At 43.3% G+C, this 23,354-nt stretch overlaps 1 protein-coding gene across 5 annotated transcripts in view; it reads right to left on the reverse strand.

Annotated features, from left to right (window-relative positions):
- SMIM14 (small integral membrane protein 14) overlaps nucleotides 1-23,354 on the reverse strand; it is a 78,194-nt gene that overhangs the window by 4,615 nt on the left and 50,225 nt on the right. For all 5 annotated transcript variants that reach the window (XM_011983559.1, XM_011983563.1, XM_011983561.1 and 2 more), the window contains 2 exons: nucleotides 19,285-19,333; nucleotides 1,391-1,533 (listed from right to left, as the gene is read on the reverse strand). In XM_011983559.1, the coding sequence (XP_011838949.1) occupies nucleotides 1,391-1,533; nucleotides 19,285-19,333 (192 nt within the window). The remainder of the gene's footprint in view (nucleotides 1-1,390; nucleotides 1,534-19,284; nucleotides 19,334-23,354) is intronic.

Raw genomic sequence — 23,354 nt, forward strand, 5'->3', positions numbered from 1 at the left:
TTGAGCCACCGCGCCCGGCCGGAAATATTTTTAAAGAGATAATATTCAAATTCAATGTTAAAAAAAACACACACATAAATACTGGTTCTGAAAAGGATTAAAAGGAATCCTTTAACAGAGGTTCTTTTTTTTTTTGAGACACAGTCTCACTCTGTAGCCCAAGCTGGAGTGTGGTGGTGTGATCTTGGCTCACTGCAACCTCTGCCTCCTGAGCTCAAATGATTCTCAAGCCTCAGCTACCTGAGTAGCTGGGACTATAGGCGCACACCACCATGTCCGGCTAATTTTTTGTATTTTAGTAGAGACGGGGTTTCACCATGTTGCCCAGGGTACCATGTCCAGTTAATTTTTTGTATTTTAGTAGAGACGGGGTTTTACCATGTTGCCCAGGGTGGTCTTGAACACCTGAGCTCAGGCGATCTGCCTGCCTTGGCCTCCCAAAGTGCTGGGATTGCAGGTGTGAGCCACCGCGTCTGGCCAACAGAGTTTCTATTAAAGATAGTACTGAAAACTCCCTGTTGGGTCACTTTATCACAGTTTTAATTTAGAAGGTTCTAAAAATGGTTGTAATCATGACTATCAAGATTTATCAACATGAATGATTCTCACCTCTCCTTTTGCCAGCTCAGTTGATTTGTTGTGGTACAGAAATGGAAAATGGGTTTGAGAGAAATAGGATGGGAAAATGAGGAAAATAAAATCAGACAGGCTCAGTGTCTCTACTGAATAGCTAGGACAGAAGGGGGTCAAACATTTGAGCTGAAGCTACTAAGAGTTTAGAGGCTAGAAGCATGAGAGGCAAGGGATCAACTGTGAGGTGGACAGAACTGAGTAGTGGAGGATTGAGATTTAAGCAATATTGCTGTGGATTATGAAATGGATTATTTCATAATGCTTCTCATGCGAGTAAAGATTGGAATTCAAGCCTGGGCAACCTGGCAAAACCCCATCTCTACAAAAAAAAATACAAAAAACTAGCCAGGTGTGCTAGTGCATGCCTGTGGTCCCAGCTACTCAGAAGGGTGAGGTGGGAGGATCACCTGAGCCTGGGAGATAGAGGCTACAGTGAGCTAAGATCGCACCAATGCACTCCAGCCTGGGCAGCTGAGCAAGACCCTGTCTGAACAACAACAACAAAAAAATTGGAATTCATTTTCAAATTAATTTTCGGCTTCTGGTCTGTGCTTCTTTCTGCATTTAACTCCACAAAGATTAAGCCATCAATTAAATCTTGGAATTGCAAGGTTTAATAGAACTACATAGGTAGAATACTCTATGAGTTAAATGTAATTTAACTAATTTAGGTATTTTAGTCAAAACCAAGTCCTTCCCTGCCCCAGGTCACATACATTCCCTTACCCAAAAAGCATTTAAAATGTGCAATACTTACATTATGAGGACTGGTTGGCTTTCCAGGTAGGTTGGATCCTCTTAGATTCGGAGGTCTCAGTAAGAACAAGATCAATGCAATAACCATCCAGGCCACTAAGATCATAGTAACACTGATGCCATTATCACCAGAGGGTCCTGGTACTAAAGACAAACAAAAAATGTAGCATGCTCACAACATTGTTAAAAGTAAAAATAAATTCTAATGTTTAAATGTCAGTTTCAAATATTGTATTAATATAAAAATTGTATTGATAAATTAGAGAAGTACAAATTATACCTTCAATTTCCCTTTCCTCCAGTAAGAACATCTAAAAAGTAAATGATGTTAAATAGTCATAAACCAAAACCTAGTAAGTTTTTGTTGTTTTCGTTTTTTGAGACGGGGTCTTGCTCTGTCAAACAGGCTGGAGTGCGGTGGCTCAATCGTAGCCCACTACAGCCTTAAACTTCTATGCTCATGGGATCCTCTCACCTCAGCCTCCTGAGTAGCTGGGACTACAGGTATGTGCCACCATGCCCCATACCCCAAATTTTTAATTTTTGTTTTTAGGAGAAACACTGTGTTGCCTGGGCTGGTCTCTAACAATTGTTTGTTTTTTTTTTTTAGATGGAGTCTCACTCTGTTGCCAAGGCCGGAGTACAGTGGGATGATCTTGGCTCACTGCAACCTCCACCTCCCAGGATCAAGCAATTCTGCCTCAGCCTCCTGAGTAGCTGGGACTACAGGTATGTGCCACCATGCCCCATACCCCAAATTTTTAATTTTTGTTTTTAGGAGAAACACTGTGTTGCCTGGGCTGGTCTCTAACAATTGTTTGTTTTTTTTTTTTAGATGGAGTCTCACTCTGTTGCCAAGGCCGGAGTACAGTGGGATGATCTTGGCTCACTGCAACCTCCACCTCCCAGGATCAAGCAATTCTGCCTCAGCCTCCTGAGTAGCTGGGATTACAGGCATGTGCCACCACGCCCAGCTAATTTTTGTATTTCTAGTAGAGACAGGGGTTCACCATGTTGGCCAGGCTGGTCTTGAACTCCTGACCTTAGGTGATCCACCCGCCTTGGCCTCCCAAAGTGCTCGGATTACAGGTGTGAGCCACTGTGTCCAGCCCCACACCCCTAATTTTTTTTTTTTTAATTTTTAGTAGTGATGACGTCTCACTATGTTGCTTGGACTAGTCTCTAATAAATTTTTTAATAGTACACTAATCCTTAATATTTTGGGGTAACAGAATCATTTGAGAATTTGATAAAAATTAAGAACTCTATTTTAAGAATTCATGGGGTCCTTCAACAGAGGCCTTGCAAGGCAAGCTGGCCGTGCCATGTTTGTAGATTAGTGAGGCTAGGGGCCCTAACTTCCCTAAGATCTACTTTTCTAGCTACCTCTGCCCTGTGTCTGGCACCTACATCCTTCATGATTGTTCTTTTTGATCCATTCTGGATTAAAGATAAATATGAAAAGCACTCATGTATACCAAATTCCACAATTTTGCATATAATTGTGGAAGGTTTAAGGACCCACAAAGCCACGAATCCATAGATTTGCTGAGATCTATGAATCTGAGTTAAGACCACAGAAAAAACACTCTCCTTTGGGGGGAAATCTGCATCTTAATTACAGAGGCATCATGAAAAAGAAAGGGAACATCCGGGCTGCATAATATATACATTAAAAGATCCCTTTAATTACAGTCTCAACCAAAGAGATGACTTTGGCCTTCTTTTTCACACAAAGAAGTTGAATTCAGGTCTAGATATTTTAAAATTTAATCAGTTTTTATCTTCTATCAATTTTTTGTCTTCTATTTATCAAGAGGAAAAAGCTAGACAGGGATGTATGTAAGTATACAGGTATCAGTTTTTCCTGGCTCCTTGACATAGCCATGTCTTATTTAATTTGAAATAACAAGTGCCTAGCACAGTGCCTGATATGAGGTTAACAAATTTCTAATAAATGAAACAGATTTTTTATTGAAGTATATTAGAGAACTCAATTTTCAGAAATAAAAATGGCCGGATGCGGTGACTCACGCCTATTATCCCAGCATTTTGGGAGGCCAAGATGGGCATATCGCCTGAGCTCAGGAATTCGAGACCAGCCTGGGCAATATGGTGAAACCCCATCTCTGAGGGGAAAGAAAAGGAAAATCCGGCCGGGCGCGGTGGCTCAAGCCTGTAATCCCAGCACTTTGGGAGGCCGAGACGGGCGGATCACGAAGTCAGGAGATCAAGACCATCCTGGCTAACACGGTGAAACCCCGTCTCTACTAAAAATATACAAAAAACTAGCCGGGCGAGGTGGCGGGCGCCTGTAGTCCCAGCTACACGGGAGGCTGAGGCAGGAGAATGGCGTAAACCCGGGAGGCGGCGCTTGCAGTGAGCTGAGATCCGGCCACTGCACTCCAGCCTGGGCGACAGAGGGAGACTCTGTCTCAAAAAAAAAAAAAAAGAAAGAAAAAAGAAAAGAAAAGGAAAATCCGTTAGATAAACAGTTAAGGCTGGGCCCCGAGAAATGCTTGCCTGAAAAATCACAGCTGCTGCAGCTGTACAGTTAAGTCTGGACAGATAAGGAGCCAGTAAAGCAAAGAAGCCTTTTTGTTCTTTGTATAATTAGTGAGCTCCCAGGAAAAAGTTTCCTCACCTTTTCAGGCATATACACAGTGGGCTCCGTGGGAACTTGTACAGGGAGGAGTGGGGCTTACCTAAAAAACCCCACAGTTATACAAACAAGAGAAGCTGTGCTTTGTGCTTAGAAACAATCCCACAGCTGGAAAAAGGGAGTTGCACAGACAGCTTTACTGATAAGAAAAATTACTCAATCAGTTACAAGGAGGAGAGCAGTTTCTTTTTTTTCTTTTTTTTTTTTTTTTGAGACGGAGTCTCGCCCTGTCGCCCAAGTTGGAGTGCAGTGGCACGTCAGCTCACTGCAACCTCCATCTCCCGGGTTCAAGTGATTCTCCTGCCGCAGTCTCCCCAGTAGCTGGAATTACAGGTGCCGCCACCATGCCTGGCTAATTTTTTGTATCTTTAGTAGAGATGGGGTTTCACCATGTTGGCCAGGCTGGTCTCAAACTCCTGACCTCATGATCTGCCTGCCTCGGCCTCCCAAAGTGCTGGGATTACAGGCGTAAGCCACCGCGCCTGGCTGCAGTTTCTTATAAAAACATTTTGCATTCAGTTGTAACCAAGCAATCCACTCGGACTCCCCTCTCTGCAGAGAGCTTTCTCTTGCTTATTACATTTTCGCTCAAACTTCACCCTTGTGACCATGCTCCTTAATCATTCTGGAGGTGAGACAAAGAACTCAGGGTGATACCTCACAAGAGAAACTGTTATATTAAGGTGCATTAGTGAGACTGCAAAATCTCTACGAAAATTAGCCAGGTGTGGTGGTGTGTGCCTATAGTCCCAGCTACCCGGAAGGCTGAGGCACGAGAATTGCTTGAACCCAGGAGGCAGAGGTTGCAGTGAGCTCAGATTACACCACTGCACTCCAGCCTGGGCGAGAGAGCAAGACCCTGTCTCAACCAAAACAAAACAAAACAAAACCAAAAGAAAACAACAACAACAACAAAATGAAAAGAAAAAAAAAATTATAGATTAGATTTCTAGAGGAAAATGTAGTATCCCTAGGTGATTACTAAAATAGCTTGTCAAGACTACAGCTGTTTGGTTTTGATCTCCTTGCCTCAGGAAAAAGTAAAAGAAATCCAGACAAGATGTTGAAACTAATCTGATACACTGCACTGGGGTCAGTGGGTCCAGGGCCCAATTCCACAAAAGGAAAGGAATTGGTGGCACTGCTGAGGCCAAAAGGCTAGTGATAAAAGGAGACAAAGTCAAGTTAAGAGTTGCACTGGCCCTGCTGCAAAGAAGTCTTATGGCAAACAAATTAGCACAAAATATACATAAAAAAGAGCTGAGCTGGCCCAAGGCAGGATGGACAGAAATGCTTGTAGCCTCTGTTCCAACCCCAGTCAGTTCCCTAGAAACAGCTAAACAGGCCGGGCATGGCAGCTCATATCTGTAATCCCAGCACTTTGGGAGGCCAACGTGGGCAGATTCCTTGAACTCAGGAGTTTGAGACCAGCCTGGGCAACATGACAAAAACCCATCTCTACAAAAAATTTTTTTAAAAATTAGCCAGGTGTGCTGGTGTGCGCCTGCGGTCCCAGCTACTCAGGAGGCTGAAGTGGGAGGATGGCTTGAGCCCAGGAGGTGGACGTTGCAGTGAGCTGTAATTGCACCAGTGCACTCCAGCCTGGGCAACAGAGCCAGACCCTGTCTCAAAACTGAAACAAAAACAAACCACTTTCTTCCATTGTCTTCTGTGTCATTCTCACTGTCTGATCTAACAGTTGGATACTCTTCCATCAATAATTCTCTATTTCTTTTTCTTTATATCAACAGTTCTTTTTCTCTCTCTTTCTCTCTCTTTTTTTTTCGAGATGGAGTCTCGCTCCGTCACCAGGCTGGAGTGCAGTGGCGCGATCTCGGCTCACTGCAACCTCTGCCTCCCGGGTTTTATTTGTAGTAGAGATGGGATTTCACCATGTTGTCCAGGCTGGTCTCAAACTCCTGACCTCAGGTGATCCACCTGCCTTGGCCTCTGAAAATGCTGGGATTACAGGCGTCAGCCACTGCAACTGGCCAACATCAAGAGTTCTTAAACGATGGTATACATCAGAGTCACCTGAAAACTTCTTAAAAATGCAGAAATCTGGGAAACACGAGGTCAAGAGATCACCCGGGAGGCAGAGGTTGCAGTGAGCCGAGATCGCGCCACCACACTCCAGCCTGGCGACAGAGCGAGACTCCGTCTCAAACAAAACAAAACAAAACAAAATGCAGAAATCCCACCTTCCATTTAACATATTCAGTACTTTAGTATTCCAAACAAAAATCATGAGCATCTCCCCCTGCCCTACCCCTTTCCACCCCAACTACCAAACTGGATTTCCGTTCATCCAGTCGCCCAGGGCAGAAACCTAAGAAAACACCTTTTTTTCCTCTCAACAACCCTGTATTTAATCCATTATGAAGTTTCTTGCAATTTCTCCTCCTAAATATCACTTGTATCTGCCTACTTTTAGCTCCATGTCCCCTCCTGCTCAAGCTACCATCACCTCTTTATCTGGTCTACTGCAGTGGCCTCTTAAGGGATCTCCCTATATCTACTCCTGCTTCCCCTGTGTTCTATATTGTCTCCAGAGTGATTTGTTTTTCTTTTTTTAAAAGCAAATACATGTTGAGTGTCCCTATGTGAAATGCTTGGGTATACAAGTGTTTCAGAATTGAGATTTTTTGAGATTTGGGGATATATGCAATACACTTATTGGTTCAGCAGCCCTAATCCTAAAATCCAAAATCTGAAATGTTCCAATGAGTATTTCCTTTGAGCATCGTGTCAGCACTGAATAAGTTTCAGATTTTGGAAAATTTCAGATTTTCAGGTTAGGGATATTCAACCTATACTATTATTTTTATTTTAAATAATAGTTCAGGCCAGACCTGATGGGGCTCATGCCTGTAATCCCAGCACTTTAGGAGGCCAAGGCAGGAACATCCCTTGAGCTCAGGAGCTCAAGACTAGCCTGGGCAAAATGGCTGGTGCTGAACTTCTGGCCTCATGCAATCCTCCTGCCTGGGTTTCCCAAAGAGCTGAGATTACAGGTGTCAGTCGGTAGTCATGCCCAGCCATGACTTTTTAATATTCTTTGCAAGTAAAAAATTCTGGAGCTTAAGAGAGTTAAACCTCAGATTCTAAGTTTACTAATTCATATTTCTAGACCAACGATGCCTGATCCTTTTTTAGAATCTCATGCCGGGCACCGTGGCTCACGCCTGTAGTCCCAGCACCTGGGAGGGTAAGGCGAGTGCATCACCTGAGGTCTGGAGTTCAACACCAGTCTGGCCAACATGGTAAAAAACAAACAAACAAAAAGTCTCTACTAAAAATACAAAAATTAGCCAGGCATGGTGGCGCACGCCTGGAATCCCAGCTACTCGGGGTGTTGTGGTGGAAGAATTGCTTGAACCCAGAAGACGGAGGTTGCAGTGGGCCGAGATCATGCCACTGCATTCCAGCCTGGGTAACATAGTGAGACTCCATCTCAACAACAACAAAATAGTAATGTCCACTTCTTTTTTAGAATCTCACAATAGTAATAAGACTCTTAGTTCCCTTAACTATCTCCTAGCTTGGTTCCTATTGCAGGTTTTCCTGCTTGCTTATCGCTGCCAGAAAAGTCTGCTTAAAACTGTTCTTGGCTGGGTACAGTGGCTCATGGCTGTGATCTCAGCACTCTAGGAGGCTGAGGCAGGAGGATCCTTGGAGCCCAGGCATTTGAGACCAGCCTGGGCAACATAGTGAGACCCCTGTCTCCACAAAAAAATTAAAAAATTAGCTGGGTGTGGTGGTGCAGGCCTGTAATCCCAGCTACTTGGGAGGCTGAGGTGGGAGGATCACTTAAGCCCAGGTAGTCAAGGCTGCAGTGAATTGTAATCACACAACTGCACTCCAGCCTGGGTGGCAGAGATAGACCCTGCCTCAACCCCAAAACAAACAACAAACAAACAAACAGTCCCCTCTGTTCTTAACACATCTCTGCTGATCAACGTGATAACTGTTTCCACTGCCTACTGTTTCAACTCTGGGTTTTTGTTTTTGTTTTTATTGAGTCAGTGTCTCCCTCTGTCTCCCAGGCTGCAGTGCAGTGGCACAATCACAACCCACTGCAACCTTTGCCTCCCAGGCTCAAGCGATCTTTTCACATCAGCCTCCTGAGTAGCTGGGACTATAGGAGTATGCCACCATGCCCGATTAATTTTTTTAATATTTTTTAAACTTTTTTTTATTTTTTAGAGACAGGGTCTCACTATGTTACCCAGGCTGATCTCAAATTCCTGAGCTCAAGTGATCTGCCCACCTTGGCCTCCCAAAGTTCTGGGATTACAGGCATGAGCCACCTCACCTGGCCCTAATTTTTGTATTTTTAGTAGAGATGGCGTTTTGCCATGTTGCCAAGGCTTGTCTTGAACTCCTGAGCTCAAGCAATCCACCCACCTGAGCCTTGCAAAGTGCCAGGATTATAAGCATGAGCTACTGTGCCCAGCAATTCTAAATTCTTTAGCTCAGCCTTTCCTCATATGATTTGGCCTTACTCATCTAATCTTACCTCTTACCACTTCTCAGAAAATGCATCCACTGCTCTAGTCATGCCCCATACCTCTTCTTTATTTATTTATTTATTTATTTTGAGACAGAGTTTCACTCTTGCTGGCCAGGCTTGAGTGCAACGGCACGACCTCTGCTCACTGCAACCTCCGCCTCTCAGGTTCAAGTGATTTTCTTGCCTCAGCCTCCTGAGTAGCTGGGATTACAGGTGCTCACCACCACACCCAGCTAGTTTTTTGTATTTTTAGTAGAGACAAGGTTTCTCCATGTTGACCAGGCTGGTCTCGAACTCCTGATCTCAGGTGATCCACCCACCTCAGCCTCCCAAAGTGATGGGATTACAGGCATAAGCCACCACCCCTGGCCCCTCTTCTTTCTTTAGCCAATGATTCCCTGGCCTGGCTATGCATCAGAATAGCCTGTGACAGTATCAACACCACAGATTCTAAGGCACTGCCTAAAACCATCTGATTCAGGAGCAGCTTTGGGGTGGGAACAGGAACCACCGATATTTTTTAAAAGCTTTCCAAATGAATCTGATGCAACAGTTGAATGCGAACTTGTCTGGCAGCATTTGCCAACTATGCAAATTCAGTCTTCCTGGGTTACTCATTATTTCCCGTCTAGCATGTTGTTACAACTAACTCCATTTATCCACATATATGCTATATCCCTCTTCCATAAAAATCTCCATTTCCTCCACCCACTTTTTCCTCTGCCTTCTCTGGACTAGTGTAGCATTTCTAGTTTGAAGGAAAGGTTTCCTGTCTCTCCTAATTAACTTTTTAAGAACTGAGACCATCTCATAGCTGTCTGAATATACCATCTCTTAGATATATAATCCCTGAGCCTCAGTTTCTTTTTCTTTTTCTTCTTCTTCCTTCCTTCCTCTTCTTCCTTCTTCTTCTTCCTCTTCTTTTACTCTTCCTCTTCTTCTAATATTATTATTACCATTTTGAGACAGAGTCTTGTTCTATCATCAGGCTGGAGTGCAGTGGCACAATCTTGGCTCACTGCAACCTCCACCTCCCAGTTTCAAGTGATTCCCCTGCCTCAGCCTCCCGAGTAGCTGGGACCACAGGTGTGTACCACCATGCCAGGCTAATTTTTTGTATTTTAGTAGAAACGGGTTTTCACCATGTTGGCCAGGATGGTCTCGATCTCCTGACCTCGTGATTTGCCCGCCTGGGCCTCCCAAAGTGCTGGGATTATAGGTGTGAGCTACTGCGCGCAGCCGAGCCTCAGTTTCTTTACCAGTGAAGTGGAAGTATTTCTATCATCTCAGAGCAGCTACGACAATTGAAATGGTCAATACATGACAAGCGGTTAGCGAAGTGCCTGGTACACAGCAGGTAGTCAATAAACATTATCCATTAACTTTGGGAGGCAGAGGCAGGCGGATCACCTGAGGTCAGGAGTTTGAGACCAGCCTGGCTAACATGGTGAAACCTCGTCTCTACTGAAAATATAAAACTTAGCGGGGTGTGGTGGCACGGGTCTGTAATCCCAGTTACTCGAGAGGCTGAGGCAGGAGAATCTCTTGAACCTGGGAGGTGGAGGTTGCAGTGAGCTGAGACTGCGCCACTGCACTCCAGCCTGGGTGACAGAGTGAGATTCTGTCTCCATAAGAAAAAAAAAACAAAAAACACCATATCCATTACCAGTATTAGGATCAATTAGAATACAGAAAAGTGATAACGGGATGGAAGGAGCACAACACTTGGTAACTAACTGGACTGGTGGGAGGAGGAGGAAGAAAAATTAGTGAAGGATGCCTCTAAAATTTTCTGAAGGGTAACAGCAGCATGTGGTAGAATTTCTCTACTTAAAAAGCTAAATGGAAACAGTTTTCCTGACCTCCAAGGTTTGATAACATCATTTTCTCCTATCCTCCAGTAATTCACGGCCCATCTCAGAACAGGATACTAGGTGAACCAATTAAAGTAGAACTTCTTGGTCACAGCCAGTCGTTTTCTGTTTACAGCAGTCCCATGAAATTGAGATTGACTTTGGGATGTACTATCACATGGGCATAGCATGCAAGATTATTAACAAAAAACTGGAAACAAACCTAAACGTCTGCCAAGAGTGCCTGATTAATAAATTATGGTACATCTATACAATGGAATTATTATAAAGCTGTAAACAATTTTTGAGGAAAGTCTCTATGAGGCATGCTTTTTTGACACACACACACACACAAAAAGAAAGCAGGTGAAGAATGGTGTCTAAAAAGGGGAGACAAGGCTGGGCACAGTGGCTCAAGCCTGTAATCCCAGCACTTTGAGAGGCCAAGGCAGGCGGATCACTTGAGGTCAGGAGTTCAAGACCAGCTTGGCCAACATAATGAAACCCCCTTTGTACTAAAAATACAAAAACTAGCCGGGTATAGTGGCTCATGCCTGTAATCCCAGCTACTCGGGAGGCTGAGGCATGAGAATCACTTGAATTTGGGAGGCAGAGGTTGCAGTGAGCCAGGATGGCACAACGGCACTCTAGCCTGGGCGACAGAGACAAATAATTTATAGTTGCTTGTACATGTACAAAGACACTCTGGAAAGATACAGAGAAGACCAATAATGCCTGGAGAAAGGATCTGGGTAGTTGGGAGAATATGAGGCAAGACAACTCTTCACTGTATACTAATTAACTTCTTGATTTTTGAACCTTATGTAAAAAGTTAATAGAATTAAACAAAAAAAGTAACCTAAAGTATCTTGGGGTCGAAAACACTAGGTATCTGAACTGACTTAGACTCCTTAAAATATTTAGGGACAGGAAATAAGAGGGTCACTATAGGCTTTCTGTGATTATTCACAGTCCCTTATGACAAGACCTACTCTTAAAGTCTCAGAACACAGGAAAACGAGACTTGGACTGGCCTACTCACACTCCCTGACACTGCATGCAGCTGATAAATATGAACATCAGGAGCAGCTTTTTTTTCTTCTAAGACAGGGTCTCTAGGAACTCCGTATATATTATTTACTTTAAGAAGTTAAGTATTTTTTACTTTATGGCCTGGAAAGATATCAAATCATAAAAATGTAGAGGGACTTTATACACCAAAATATAGCATTTCCTATTTTGCTTATGCATTAAGTTTTTGGTTACAAGCAAACATGACTAGAGTTGATGGTCAGAGACCTCACAAATAAAATGCCAAATGGAATATTCACAATGCAGTCGTTAACTTAGCTGGACACCAAGAAGATGAAAAGGTAGAGACAGGCTCTAAGAGCTGACCCATCCCGAGAGATTATTTGTATAAACTTATATAGGTTTCCACTGGGGAAAGCAAAAATAGAATAGCAGTGAACGTGGACAATACACCTGTATGCTCTAACCCTGTAATTTTTGGTCCTATATAGTAATTACATTGTCCTAAGCATAGCTACCAGTTTTCAAAAAGCTGAGTCAAGGGTGATCTCTATCATTCCCTAATGTAGATCTGTTATCCTACTATAGGCTGAGTATTCCTACTCTAAAAATCCAGAATGCTCCAAAATCCAAAACTTTTTGAGAGCTGACATCATGCTCAAAAGAAATGCTTATCAGAACATTTCACATTTTCAGCTTATGGTCAACAGGTAAATGAATCTAAAAAAATGTGAAACCGAATACCCTTCTGGCTCCAAGCATTTCAAATAAGGGATATTCAACCTATACTTTCACATTGTGTTCTGCGAGGGTGCCCCCTGGTGTTACTTCAGATTAGTGTTTTTTAGAGAAAGATAACCTGAATGGAAAGCATCCTCTCTTTCGTTTAAAGGATTCTATTAAAAAAGAAATACATGACATTTTAAGCAGGGGGCTAAGGGAAGCCTCACTAAGAAGGCACTCTAGAGTAAAGAAGTAAAGAAAGTGAGGGTGTCATTTGTGAGATTATGAAAGAAGCACATTTCAGGCAGAAGGAACAGCGAGAACTTCTGATTCAGGAGCCTGTGGGATGTTCATGGAGGCCAACGTGGCTGAAGTGGAGTGACCTGGGATTGGTGGTATAGCGAGGTGGGATGTAAGAAAAAGATTAGGCTGGGTGCGGTGGCTCACGCCTGTAATCCCAGCACTTTGGGAAGCTGAGATGGGAGAATCACTTGAGGCCAGGAGTTGAAGACCAGCCTGGGCAACATAATGAGATCCTATCTCTACAAAATAAAAAACAAACAAACAAACAAAAATCAGCCAAGTGTGGTGCCACACACCTGTGGTCCCAGCTACTCAGAAGGCTGAGGTAGGAGGACTGCTTGAGCCCAAGGGGTTGAGGTTGCAGTAAGCCATGATTGCACCACTTCACTCCAGCCTGGGCAACAGAGTGAGACTCTGTCTCCAGAAAAGAAAATAAAAAGATTAAATCAAAAGAGTAATAGGATTCAGATCATGTTGGCCTTATAGGTCATAATAAGAACCTTGGCTTCTATTACATATTAAATAGAAAACCACTGAAGGGGCTTTTTTTTTTTTTTTTTTTTTTGAGACAGGGTCTCACTCTGTCACCCAGGTTGGAGTGCAGTGGCTCAGTTACAGCTCACTGCAGCCTCAACCTCCTAGGCTCAAGTGATCCTCCCAACTCAGCATCCAGAGTAGCTGGGCATAGGCACAGGCTACCATGTCTAGCTAAGTTTTATATCATTTCAACATGTTGCTCACGCTGGTCTTGAACTCCTGAGCCCAAGTAATCTGCCTGCTTTGGCCTCCTGAAATAGGATTACAAGTGTGAGCCACTGAGCCCAGCCACCTCTGAAGAGTTTTGAGCAAAATGCAGATGATATCTGACTCTCATTTTGACAGAACCACTCTATCTGTTGTGTCCTGAAGAAGGAGAAACAGAAAGACAGTGATATGGTTTGGCTGTGTCCCCACCCAAATTTCATCTTGAATTGTAACTCCCACAATTCCCATATGTCATGGGAGGAACCTGGTGGGAGGTGATTGAATTATGGGAGCAGGTCTTTCCTGCGCTGTTCTCATGATAGTAAGTCTCACGAGATCTCATGGTTTTAAAAAGGGGAGTTTCCCTGCACAAGCTCTCTTCTCTTGTCTGCCACCATGTGAGACGTGCCTTTCACCTTCCGCTGTGACTGTGAGGCCTCCCCAGACATGCGGAATTGTAAGCCCAATAAACCCTTTTCTTTTGTAAATTGCCCTGTCTTGGGTATGTCTTTATTAGCAGTGTGAAAACGGACTAATACAGACTAATTAGACAGACTAATACAACAGAACCTGTTGCAATAATCTGTTAACATATGAGATGATGATGGCCTAGAACAGGGAGGAGGCAGTGCGATAGTGAGAAGTGGTAGAATTTTGGATGTATCTTCAAGGTTGTGCTTGCTGAAAGGTGACTGAACAGTGTAAGAAAAAGGGAAGCCAAGGATGAGTCTCAGAAGGATAGAACTGCCATTAACTGTTATAGGAAGGATCTCGAGAGGAGCAGAAATTCTTAAGATGTTGAGTTTGAGGCACCTTGTGAGACATCCCAGTGGAAATGCCCAAAAGACAGTCATTAGCATACACGTAATGAGTCAAGAGACCAGATGAGATCACCAAGCGAGTGAGTGTCTAGAAAGGGAAATGATCCAGGGGCTGAGTCCTGGAGCATTCCAAAAATAAAAGCTAAGAGGTCAGGGGGACAGACAGAGGCACCAAGAAAGAAGACAGCAGGTAGAAAGACACAATGCAGCCAGGCACGGTGGCTCACGCCTATAATCCCAGCACTTTGGGAGGGCGAGGTGGGTGGATCACCTGAGGTCAGGAGTTCAAGACCAGTCTTGGCAACATAGGGAAACCCTGTCTCTACTAAAAAATACAAAAATTAGGCCAGGCACAGTGGTTCACACCTGTAATCCCAGCATTTTAGGAGGCTGAGGAAGGTGGATCACGAGGTCAAGAGATCAAGACCATTCTGGCCAACATGGTGAAACCCTGTCTCTACTAAAAGTACAAAAATTAGCTGGTGTGGTGGCACGCGCCTGTAGTACCAGGTACTCAGGAGGCTGAGGCAGAAGAATCGCTTGAACCCGGGAGGTGGAGGTTGCAGTGAGCTGAGATTGCACCACTACGCTCCAGCCTGGCGACAGTGTGAGACTGTCTCAAAAAAAAAAAAAAAAAAAAAAATAGCTGGGGACGCTGGCACACGCCTGTAATGCCAGCTACTCAGGATGCTGGGGCAGGAGAACTGCTTGAATCCAGGAGGTGGGGGTTGCAGTGTGCTATCATGCCATTGGGCTCCAGCTTGGGCGACAAAAGCAAGACTCCATCTCAAAAGAAAGAAAGAAAAAAAAAATTAGCCGGGCATGGTGACATGCTCCTGTAGTCCCAGCTACTCAGGAGGCTGAAGTGGGAGGTTTACTTGAACCTGTAAGGTCAAGGCTGCAGTGAGCCGTGTTTGCTCCACTACACTCAAGCCTGGGTGACAAAGTGAGACCCTGTCTCAGAACAAAACAAGAAACAAACAAAAACACCCCAAACCATATTCAGTGCCAAATGCTAACGCCCAAATAGATTGTATAAATAAGAACATACAGGCCGGGCAAGGTAGCGCACCTCTGTAATCCCAGCACTTTAAGGAGGCGGAGGTGGGTGGATCACTTGAGGTCAGGAGTTCGAGACCAGCCTGGCCAACATGGCGAAACCCCGTCTCTACTAAAAATACAAAAAATTAGCCAGGTGTGTTAGTGCATTCCTGTAATCCTGGCTACTTGGGAGGCTGAGGCAGGAGAATAGCTTGAGCCTAGGAGGCGGAAGTTGCAGTGAGCTGAGATCACGCCACTACACTCCAGCCTGGGCAACAGAGCAAGACTCCATCTCAACAACAACAACAACAACAACAAAAAATATATATATATACACATTTATATATGTCTTCACCATTTACTCTTTGGTCTGTGTTTTAACAACGCTGAATCTACCCAGCAGCTGCTTCTAGGACTAAACGAATAAATGACATTTCTGATATCACAATGATTAAACACTGTTCTAAAACAATGGAATAACATCTGTGAAAAGGGGAAGAGTAAAAAAATAAGACAATGGAATGTATATAAAATAGAACTACAGAAATGAAAGGCAGAAGTGAACCAAAGTAACCAATGTAAAAAACAAGTCAGGAGAAGAGAATAAAACATATATTTCTTCAAGGCTTATTTCAATTCTTATGAAGCCTCCAATTCCCACAAGCTTAAAACACATATTTAATTTTAAAAAATAACTTTTTCCAATTGAATAGTAACACATGTATCTAAATATAAAGATAGCTACAAAATATATGTTTTATTATTTTAAGAAAAAAGTATAAGCTCACTGGAGAAAATTTAGAATATAAGAAAAATAATTCTATCCCTCACAGTAAACTACTGTTTAACCATTTAAAAGCCTAGCTCTCAGAAAGGATTTTTACCAACTGCTAAAAGAATTGGAGGGAAAGAAAAACTTGCCGATATGCCTAAATGAACGTTCAAAGTTTCACCTTTCTTTTTAGAGTTAGAAAGTCACATTTTACCTACAGGAATGAATATATTTGGTTATAGGTGGGGCTGGTTCAAGAGTCACAAAAGCCGCACAGGTAATAAACACCTGTTTTCCCATGGGGAGGTTCAATAAAATTATTTTCAACTAGGAAAACAGGTTTTAGCTTTACCTGTTGAGGCAAATATTTGAGCTGTACACTGCAGGTTAATGAATGCTACTGGAGAAGTAACATAAAGAAGTCTGGAGGGAGGGAACCACCACCCATTGTCCTAACAATGCATGTTTCTATTGCTTTCTTGTCTTGAAGGCATATATATCGCCCAAATGGACTAAGTTCTGACCAAAGTTCTACTTTAGGCTAGGCACTGCACTAGCTCCCACTTCTCTAAGTTGTTATATCTGTGGAATTTGATGGGACACCCAGTTCACAAAGTAATAAAAATCATAATGTATACAAGTCTCTTTAAGATGACCTTACTGTTTCTTGTTTTAGTTTCATATACATAATAAACTGGCAGCTCTGCTTCGGAGATGTTACACATCAGCAACTAACCTATTAATAAATGCAATTTGGCAATATGTAAATAGCCTTAAAATGTGTGAAGAAAACCAGAACGTATCACTCCAAAATATGCCTCTTTCACATAGAAATTATTTTTGAGAGGCCAGGCATGGTGGCTTATGCCTGTAATCCCAGCTACTTGGGAGGCTGAGGCACTAGAATTGCTTGAACCTGGGTGGCGGAGGTTGCAGTGAGCTGACACTGCGCCACTGCACTCCAGCCTGGGCAACAAAGCAAGACTCCGTATCAAAAAAAAAAAGAAAGAAAGAATTATTTTTGAGCTGTAGGCAATTAGGAAGTAGCAAATAGAAGAAAAGCTCTCTCTATTCCCCTCTTTTCTGCCTAAAGGTAGGATACAAAACAACTCTACACTTAATAGCCCAGAGACAGCACCAGAGGAGTCTGCAAACCTTACTCCATTAGTTTCCTCCCAAATATTTACTTTCCCAGTTTCTTTTTTTTTTTTTTTTTTTTTTTGAGAGGGTCTTGCTCTGTCACCCAGGCTGGAGTGCAGTGGTGTGATCTCAGTTTACTGCAACCTGTGCCTCCTGGGTTCGAGTGATTCTGGTGCCTCAGCCTCCAGAGTAGCTGGGACTACAGGCACGTGCCACCACGCCCAGCTAATTTTTGTATTTTTAGTAGACACAGGGTTTCCATGTTGGCCAGGCTGGTCTCAAACTCCTGGCCTCAACTGATCTGCCTGCCTCTGCCTCCCAAAATTCTAGGATTATAAGCCACCGCGCCCGGCAATCTATCCTTTGTTATAAGGTGTCTCAGCAAAGAACTCTGAGGTTGAAGAAAAAATTATTTGTCCTCCCCAACATATGCACACAAAGAATGTTCAAGTGTTGTTTATAATAGCAAAAAATGTATCAGTAACCTAAGATTCTAGTAAAAGGAAATCATTTAAACACTGGCGCTTCCCCACAATGAATTATTATTTAATCAATAATTTTTTTCTTTTTGAGATGGGATCTCACTTTGTCATCCAGGCTGGAGTGCAGTAGCATGATCATAGCTCACTGCAGCCTCAAACTCCTGAGCTCAAGTGATCCTTCTGCCTCAGTCTCCCAAGTAGGTGGGACTACAGGAGCACGCCACAATGCCTGGCTCAATAAATAGTAAGACAAATATATGTTGATATTTTATAAGTAGTGAAAAATAACACATACAATGTGATCCCATTTCTGTAAGTTTATATGAAATCTAATTATGCCAGGCTTCACCATCCTGTGAATGTCATACTTTCCTTCTTGCAGTCTTCTGATACAAGACTGGATTGGTTTAAATACTATTTTACTAGTTCCCCTTAAAGCATCTCTCAAAATATTTCTAAGTATCCTGAAAAAAGATGTGTCACATAATGGCCACCAAGTCTGTCACCTACATATACCATGCAGTATTCATCTTTCCACTGATTCTCACTTTACCATCACTACTGCCCATAAAGCCATGTGGAGAAACTTCTCCACTGCCAAATTCCCTGATACGCATGTGAATGTCAGAGCCAAAGGAATGAACTCCACAGCCACCCCAAGTTTCCACACATGGAAGAGAATGGCCTCCTCCCCTAAGAAGTTCTCAGTGGCCGGGCATGCTGGCTTACGCCTGTAATCCCAGCACTTTGGGAAGCCGAGGCAGAAGGATCACTTGATCCCAGGAGTTCGAGACTCGTGTGGGCAACATGGGAAGGCCTTGACTCTACAGAAAATTCTGAAAAATTAGCCATGCATGGTGGTGCATCCCTGTAGTCCCACCTACTAGGGAGGCTGAGGTGGGAGGATCACTTGAGCCTGGGAGGTCAAGGCTGCAGTGAGCCATAATCGCACCACCGCTCTCAGTGTGGGCGACAAAGTAAGACACTGTCTCTTAAAAAAAACAAAAAAGAATTCTCAAGCCTGCCAACAGATGCAAATAGATGTTAGGAAGAGAGTGAATGGTTTGCGCAAGCAGCTTTGATGCCCCAGTTACACCTGCCCACAGTGCCCTGTTATAGACATATTTACCAAGAAAAAAGACTAGGATATACCGAATTTGTCAACAGTGGTTATCATTAAGTATTCTGGAAGTTCTTTCTTTTCCTTTCTTTTTTTTTTTTTTTTTTTGAGACTGGGTCTCACTCCGTCACCCAGGTTGGTGTGCAGTGGTGCCATCACAGCTCACTGCAGCCTCAACCTCCCCCGGCTCAGGTGATCCTCCCACCTCAGCCTCAGGAGTAGCTGGGGCTGCAGTTGTGCACCACCACACCCCACTAATTTTTGTATTTTTTGTAGAGACAGGGTTTCCCCATGTTGCCCAGGATGATCTCGAACTCCTGGACTCAAGTGATCCGCCTCAGCTTCCCAAAGTGCCAGGATTACAGGTGTGAGCCACCGCACCCAGCCATTTTTTTCCTCATACTTATTTTATAATGTTCTGCAATAAACAGGGTTTTTGAGTCATGAAAAAAAATTTTAAGTTAAAGAACGAAATAGACAAGTAGCAAATACATTACGGAGAACCATTTTCTTATTAAAGAGCAAACTATGAGAATAATTTCTTTCTTTTGTGTCAGTCTTTTTTTTTTTTTTTTTTGGTAACCACCAGAATAGGCAATGTAAGAATACATTCTGACAAATATTCACAGGCATCTGGCCTCTAATTCCGCCCCCAGTGCCATCCTTCCTCCTGTCTCAGCGGTACTTACATTCCTGAAGACACTCTGTGTCTGTGCAGTAAGACTGGGACTGCCGTAACTACAATGAATAAGAAAGGGAAGTTAGCTATTAGACTTCAACAAAAGTGGACAATAATTATTAGAAAGATCATGTTTTGGCCGGGTGCAGTGGCTCACGCCTGTAATCCCACACTTTGGAGGCTGAGGCAGGTGGATTGTTTGAGCTCAGGCATTCAAGACCAGCCTGGGTAACACAGCAAAACCCCATGTCTACAAAAAATACAAAAATTAGCCAGGTGTGGTGGTGTATGCCTGTAGTCCCAGCTATTCAGGAGGCTGAGGCAAGAGGATCACCTGAGTCTGGGAGGTGAAGGTGGCAGCGAGCCAAGATGGCACCATTGCACTCCAGCCTGGGTGACACAGTAAGACCTTGCCTGAAAACAAACAAACAAAAAATCATGTTTTGTTTTGTTTTGTTTTTTGAGACAGGGTCTCACTCTGTTGCCTAGGCTGGAGTGCAGTGGTGCCATCCTGGGCTCCAGTGATCCTCCTGCCTCATCCTCCTGAGCAGCTGGCACTACAGGTGTGTACCACCACGCCTGGGTAATTTTTTAAAAATCATTTTGTAGAAATTTTTAAAAAATCATTTTGTAGGGTCTTACTATGTTGACCAGTCTAGTGACGAACCATGTTTTGGTTATTATTATTATTATTAGAGTTTCACTCTTGTTGCCCAGGCTGGAGGGCAATTGTGCGATCTCAGCTCACTGCAACCTCTGCCTCCCAGGTTCAAGCGATTCTCCTGCCTCAGCCTCCTGAGTACCTGGGATTACAGGCGCCCACCCCCACACCCAGATAATTTTTTTGTATATTTAGTAGACATGGGCTTTCACCATGTTGTCCAGGCTGGTCTTGATCTCCTGACCAAAGGTGATCCACTTGCCTCAGCCTCCCAAAGTGCTGGAATTACAGGCATGAGCCACCACACCTGCTCACCATGTTTTGGTTTTTAATGAATGCTGTCCAAGAGTGTATCTTCAAAATCATACACAAACACAGAATACTCTGAGGGACTGTCTACTTTTTTTCCTACCCAAAATAATTTTCAAATATACTGTGATCTGTTGCAACTGACCCACTTAAATTAAATAATTTTTTTCTTTTTTTTTTTGAGACAGAGTCTCGCTCTGTTGCCCAGGCTGGAGTGCTGGAGTGCAGTGGCCGGATCTCAGCTTACTGCAAACTCCGCCTCCCGGGTTTACGCCATTCTCCTGCCTCAGCCTCCCGAGTAGCTGGGACTACAGGCGCCCGCCACCTCGCCCGGCTAGTTTTTTGTATTTTTTAGTAGAGACGGGGTTTCACCGGGTTAGCCAGGATGGTCTCGATCTCCTGACCTTGTGATCCACCCGTCTCGGCCTCCCAAAGTGCTGGGATTACAGGCTTGAGCCACCGCGCCCGGCCTAAATTAAATAATTTTTAAAAAACCACCCATGACACAAATTCTTGCTACCAATATATAATTAGGCATCCCAAAGGGAAAGTGCTGAACCGTACAGAACTAGAAGAGTAAACCTTTGTTAAAGAGATTTTTCTTCTCATTGAAAATTAGAAGCAGATAAAGGAAAAAAAAAACAGATTCTATTTGTAGAAAATGCATCTTTGAAAGGAAGCACAAAGAATCAGTGGTTGGATAGATAAGAAACCAATAAAAGGAGTTATGAGTGAAGGTACAATGGGGGAGTAGAGAAGAGTGACAGAAATAGAAGCTAAATTTTTCAATGTCTATCTTTTTATATAGTTTTAAAATCATGTGATTATCAATTTTAGAAAGAAAGTTAAAAAAGAAAAGGCCCATCTATCTATATTATAAACCATCCTTTTATGAGCATACAACCTATGCTGAGAACTTTTAGGATGTTTAAAAATGAAAATCTCATAAACCTTAATATAGAGATGAATAAATAGTAAAGAGAATGAGGGGCATATAACTTTCCAAGTTAGTCTCATTACTAACTACACCCTCTCCATTAGAGTAGTAAGCCACACTTGCAATTGTTTGGGACGGCAACTATGGTGCAGTAGTGCTTAGCTGGTTCAGCATGGCTCTGCAGAATGACAGGCCTAGATTTAAAGTCTGGTTCTGCAACTTTTTTTTTTTTTTTTTTTTTCCTTTTAGAGATGAGTCTCACTCTGTCGCCCAGGCTGGAGTGCAGTGGCACGACCTCAGCTCACTGCAACCTCCACCTCCCGGGTTCAAGCAATTCTCCTGCTTCAGCCTCCCTACAGGTGCATGCCGCCATGCCCAGCTAATTTCTTTTGTATTTTAGTAGAGACAGGGTTTCACTGTGTTGCCCAGGCTGGTGTCGAACTCCTGAGTTCAGGCAATCTGCCTGCCTCGGCCTCCCAAAGTGCTAGGATTACAGGTGAGAGCCATAGCACCTGGCCCTGCAAGTTTCTAAGTTTCAAGACCTTCGGGCAAGTAATTTAACACCTCTAAGCTTCAGTTTCCTCGTCTGGTAAAATGGGGATATAATATCACCTATATCTAAGAGTACTAGTGAGAATTAAAATGGGTAACAGATATGAAATGCAGTAATCACTCAAGAAATGTTAGCTTTTATTACTGTGCCATACAAATTATGACCTCAACTAAACAATTATTGGAATTAACAACTAAACGAATCATTTTGTAAATTATTCGATGTTTGGAGCCAGGCACGGTGGCTCGTGCCTGTAATCCTAGCACTTTGGGAAGCTGAGGTAGGAGGATCGCTTGAGCCTAGGAGTTTGAGACCAGACTGGGCAACATGGCGAAACTCTCATCTCTACAAAATAGAAAAATTAGCCAGACCTGGTGGCGGTAGACCTTGTTTCAAAATAAAAACAAAAACAAAAACACTAGTCTTGTTTGAATAAGAATGAGAAAGCAGGTTTTTTTTTTTTTAAAGAGTCTCACTTTGTTACTCAGGCTAGAGATGAGTGGCGTAATCACAGCTCAAAACAATCCTCCTGCCTCAGCCTCCCAAGTAGTTGGGACTACAGGTGCCACATTTTTGTACTTTTTGTAGAGATGGGATTTCATCATATTACCTAGGCTGGTCTTGAACTCCTGAGCTCAAGCGATCTGCCAGCCTCCACCTGCCAAAGTGCTGGGATTACAGGCATGTGCCACCAAGCCCAGTGAAGAAAATATTTTTTTAAAAATTAATTTTAATGAAATAGAAACAGGGTCTATGTTGTCCAGGCTGGTCTCAAATTCCTAAACTCAAGCAATCCACCCACCTCGGCCTCCCAAAGTGCTGGGATTACAAACAGAAGTTAATGTGGATTTACTTACTGCCTTAATACAATTATCATTACTATGTATTCTTTTCTAGTCTTAAGATATGCAGACTTCCACATAATCGCAACTGTTGCAACAATTTTTAAAAATTATTTATTTATTTTTAGATACAGGGTCTCACTATGTTGCCCAGGCTAGTCTCAAATTCCTGGACTCAAGTGATCCTCCTGCCTCAGCCTCCTGAGTAACAGAACACAGGTGTGCACCACTGTGTTGGGCAATTGTAATAAATATTTCTGGGAACTTGCTATATGCTAAATACTATACTAACAACTTTAATTTATTATCTTATTTGGTCCTCACCATGTTGGTCAGGCTGGTCTCGAACTCCTTACCTTGTGACCCACCCACATTGGCCTCCCAAAGTGCTGGGATTACAGGTGTGATCCACTGCACCCAGCCTGTCACTCAGTAGTCTTTTTTTTTTTTTTTTGAGACAGAGTCTCGCTCTGTCACCCAGGCTGGAGTGCAGTGGCACATCTCGGCTCACTGCAAGCTCCGCCTCCCGGGTTCAAGCCATTCTCCTGCCTCAGCCTCCCGAGTAGCTGGGACTACAGGTGCCCGCCACCACGCCCGGCTAATTTTTTCCATTTCTAGTAAAGACGGGGTTTCACTGTGTTAGCCAGGATGGTCTCGATCTCCTGACCTCGTGATCCACCCACCTCGGCCTTCCAAAGTGCTGGGATTACAGGTGTCAGCCACTGTACCCGGCCGTCACTCAGTAGTCTTTAAGATGAACATGACCAGTGTTTTTCTT

Source organism: Mandrillus leucophaeus, unplaced genomic scaffold, assembly GCF_000951045.1.
Source record: "Mandrillus leucophaeus isolate KB7577 unplaced genomic scaffold, Mleu.le_1.0 Scaffold251, whole genome shotgun sequence".
Classification (NCBI taxonomy): domain Eukaryota; kingdom Metazoa; phylum Chordata; class Mammalia; order Primates; family Cercopithecidae; genus Mandrillus; species Mandrillus leucophaeus.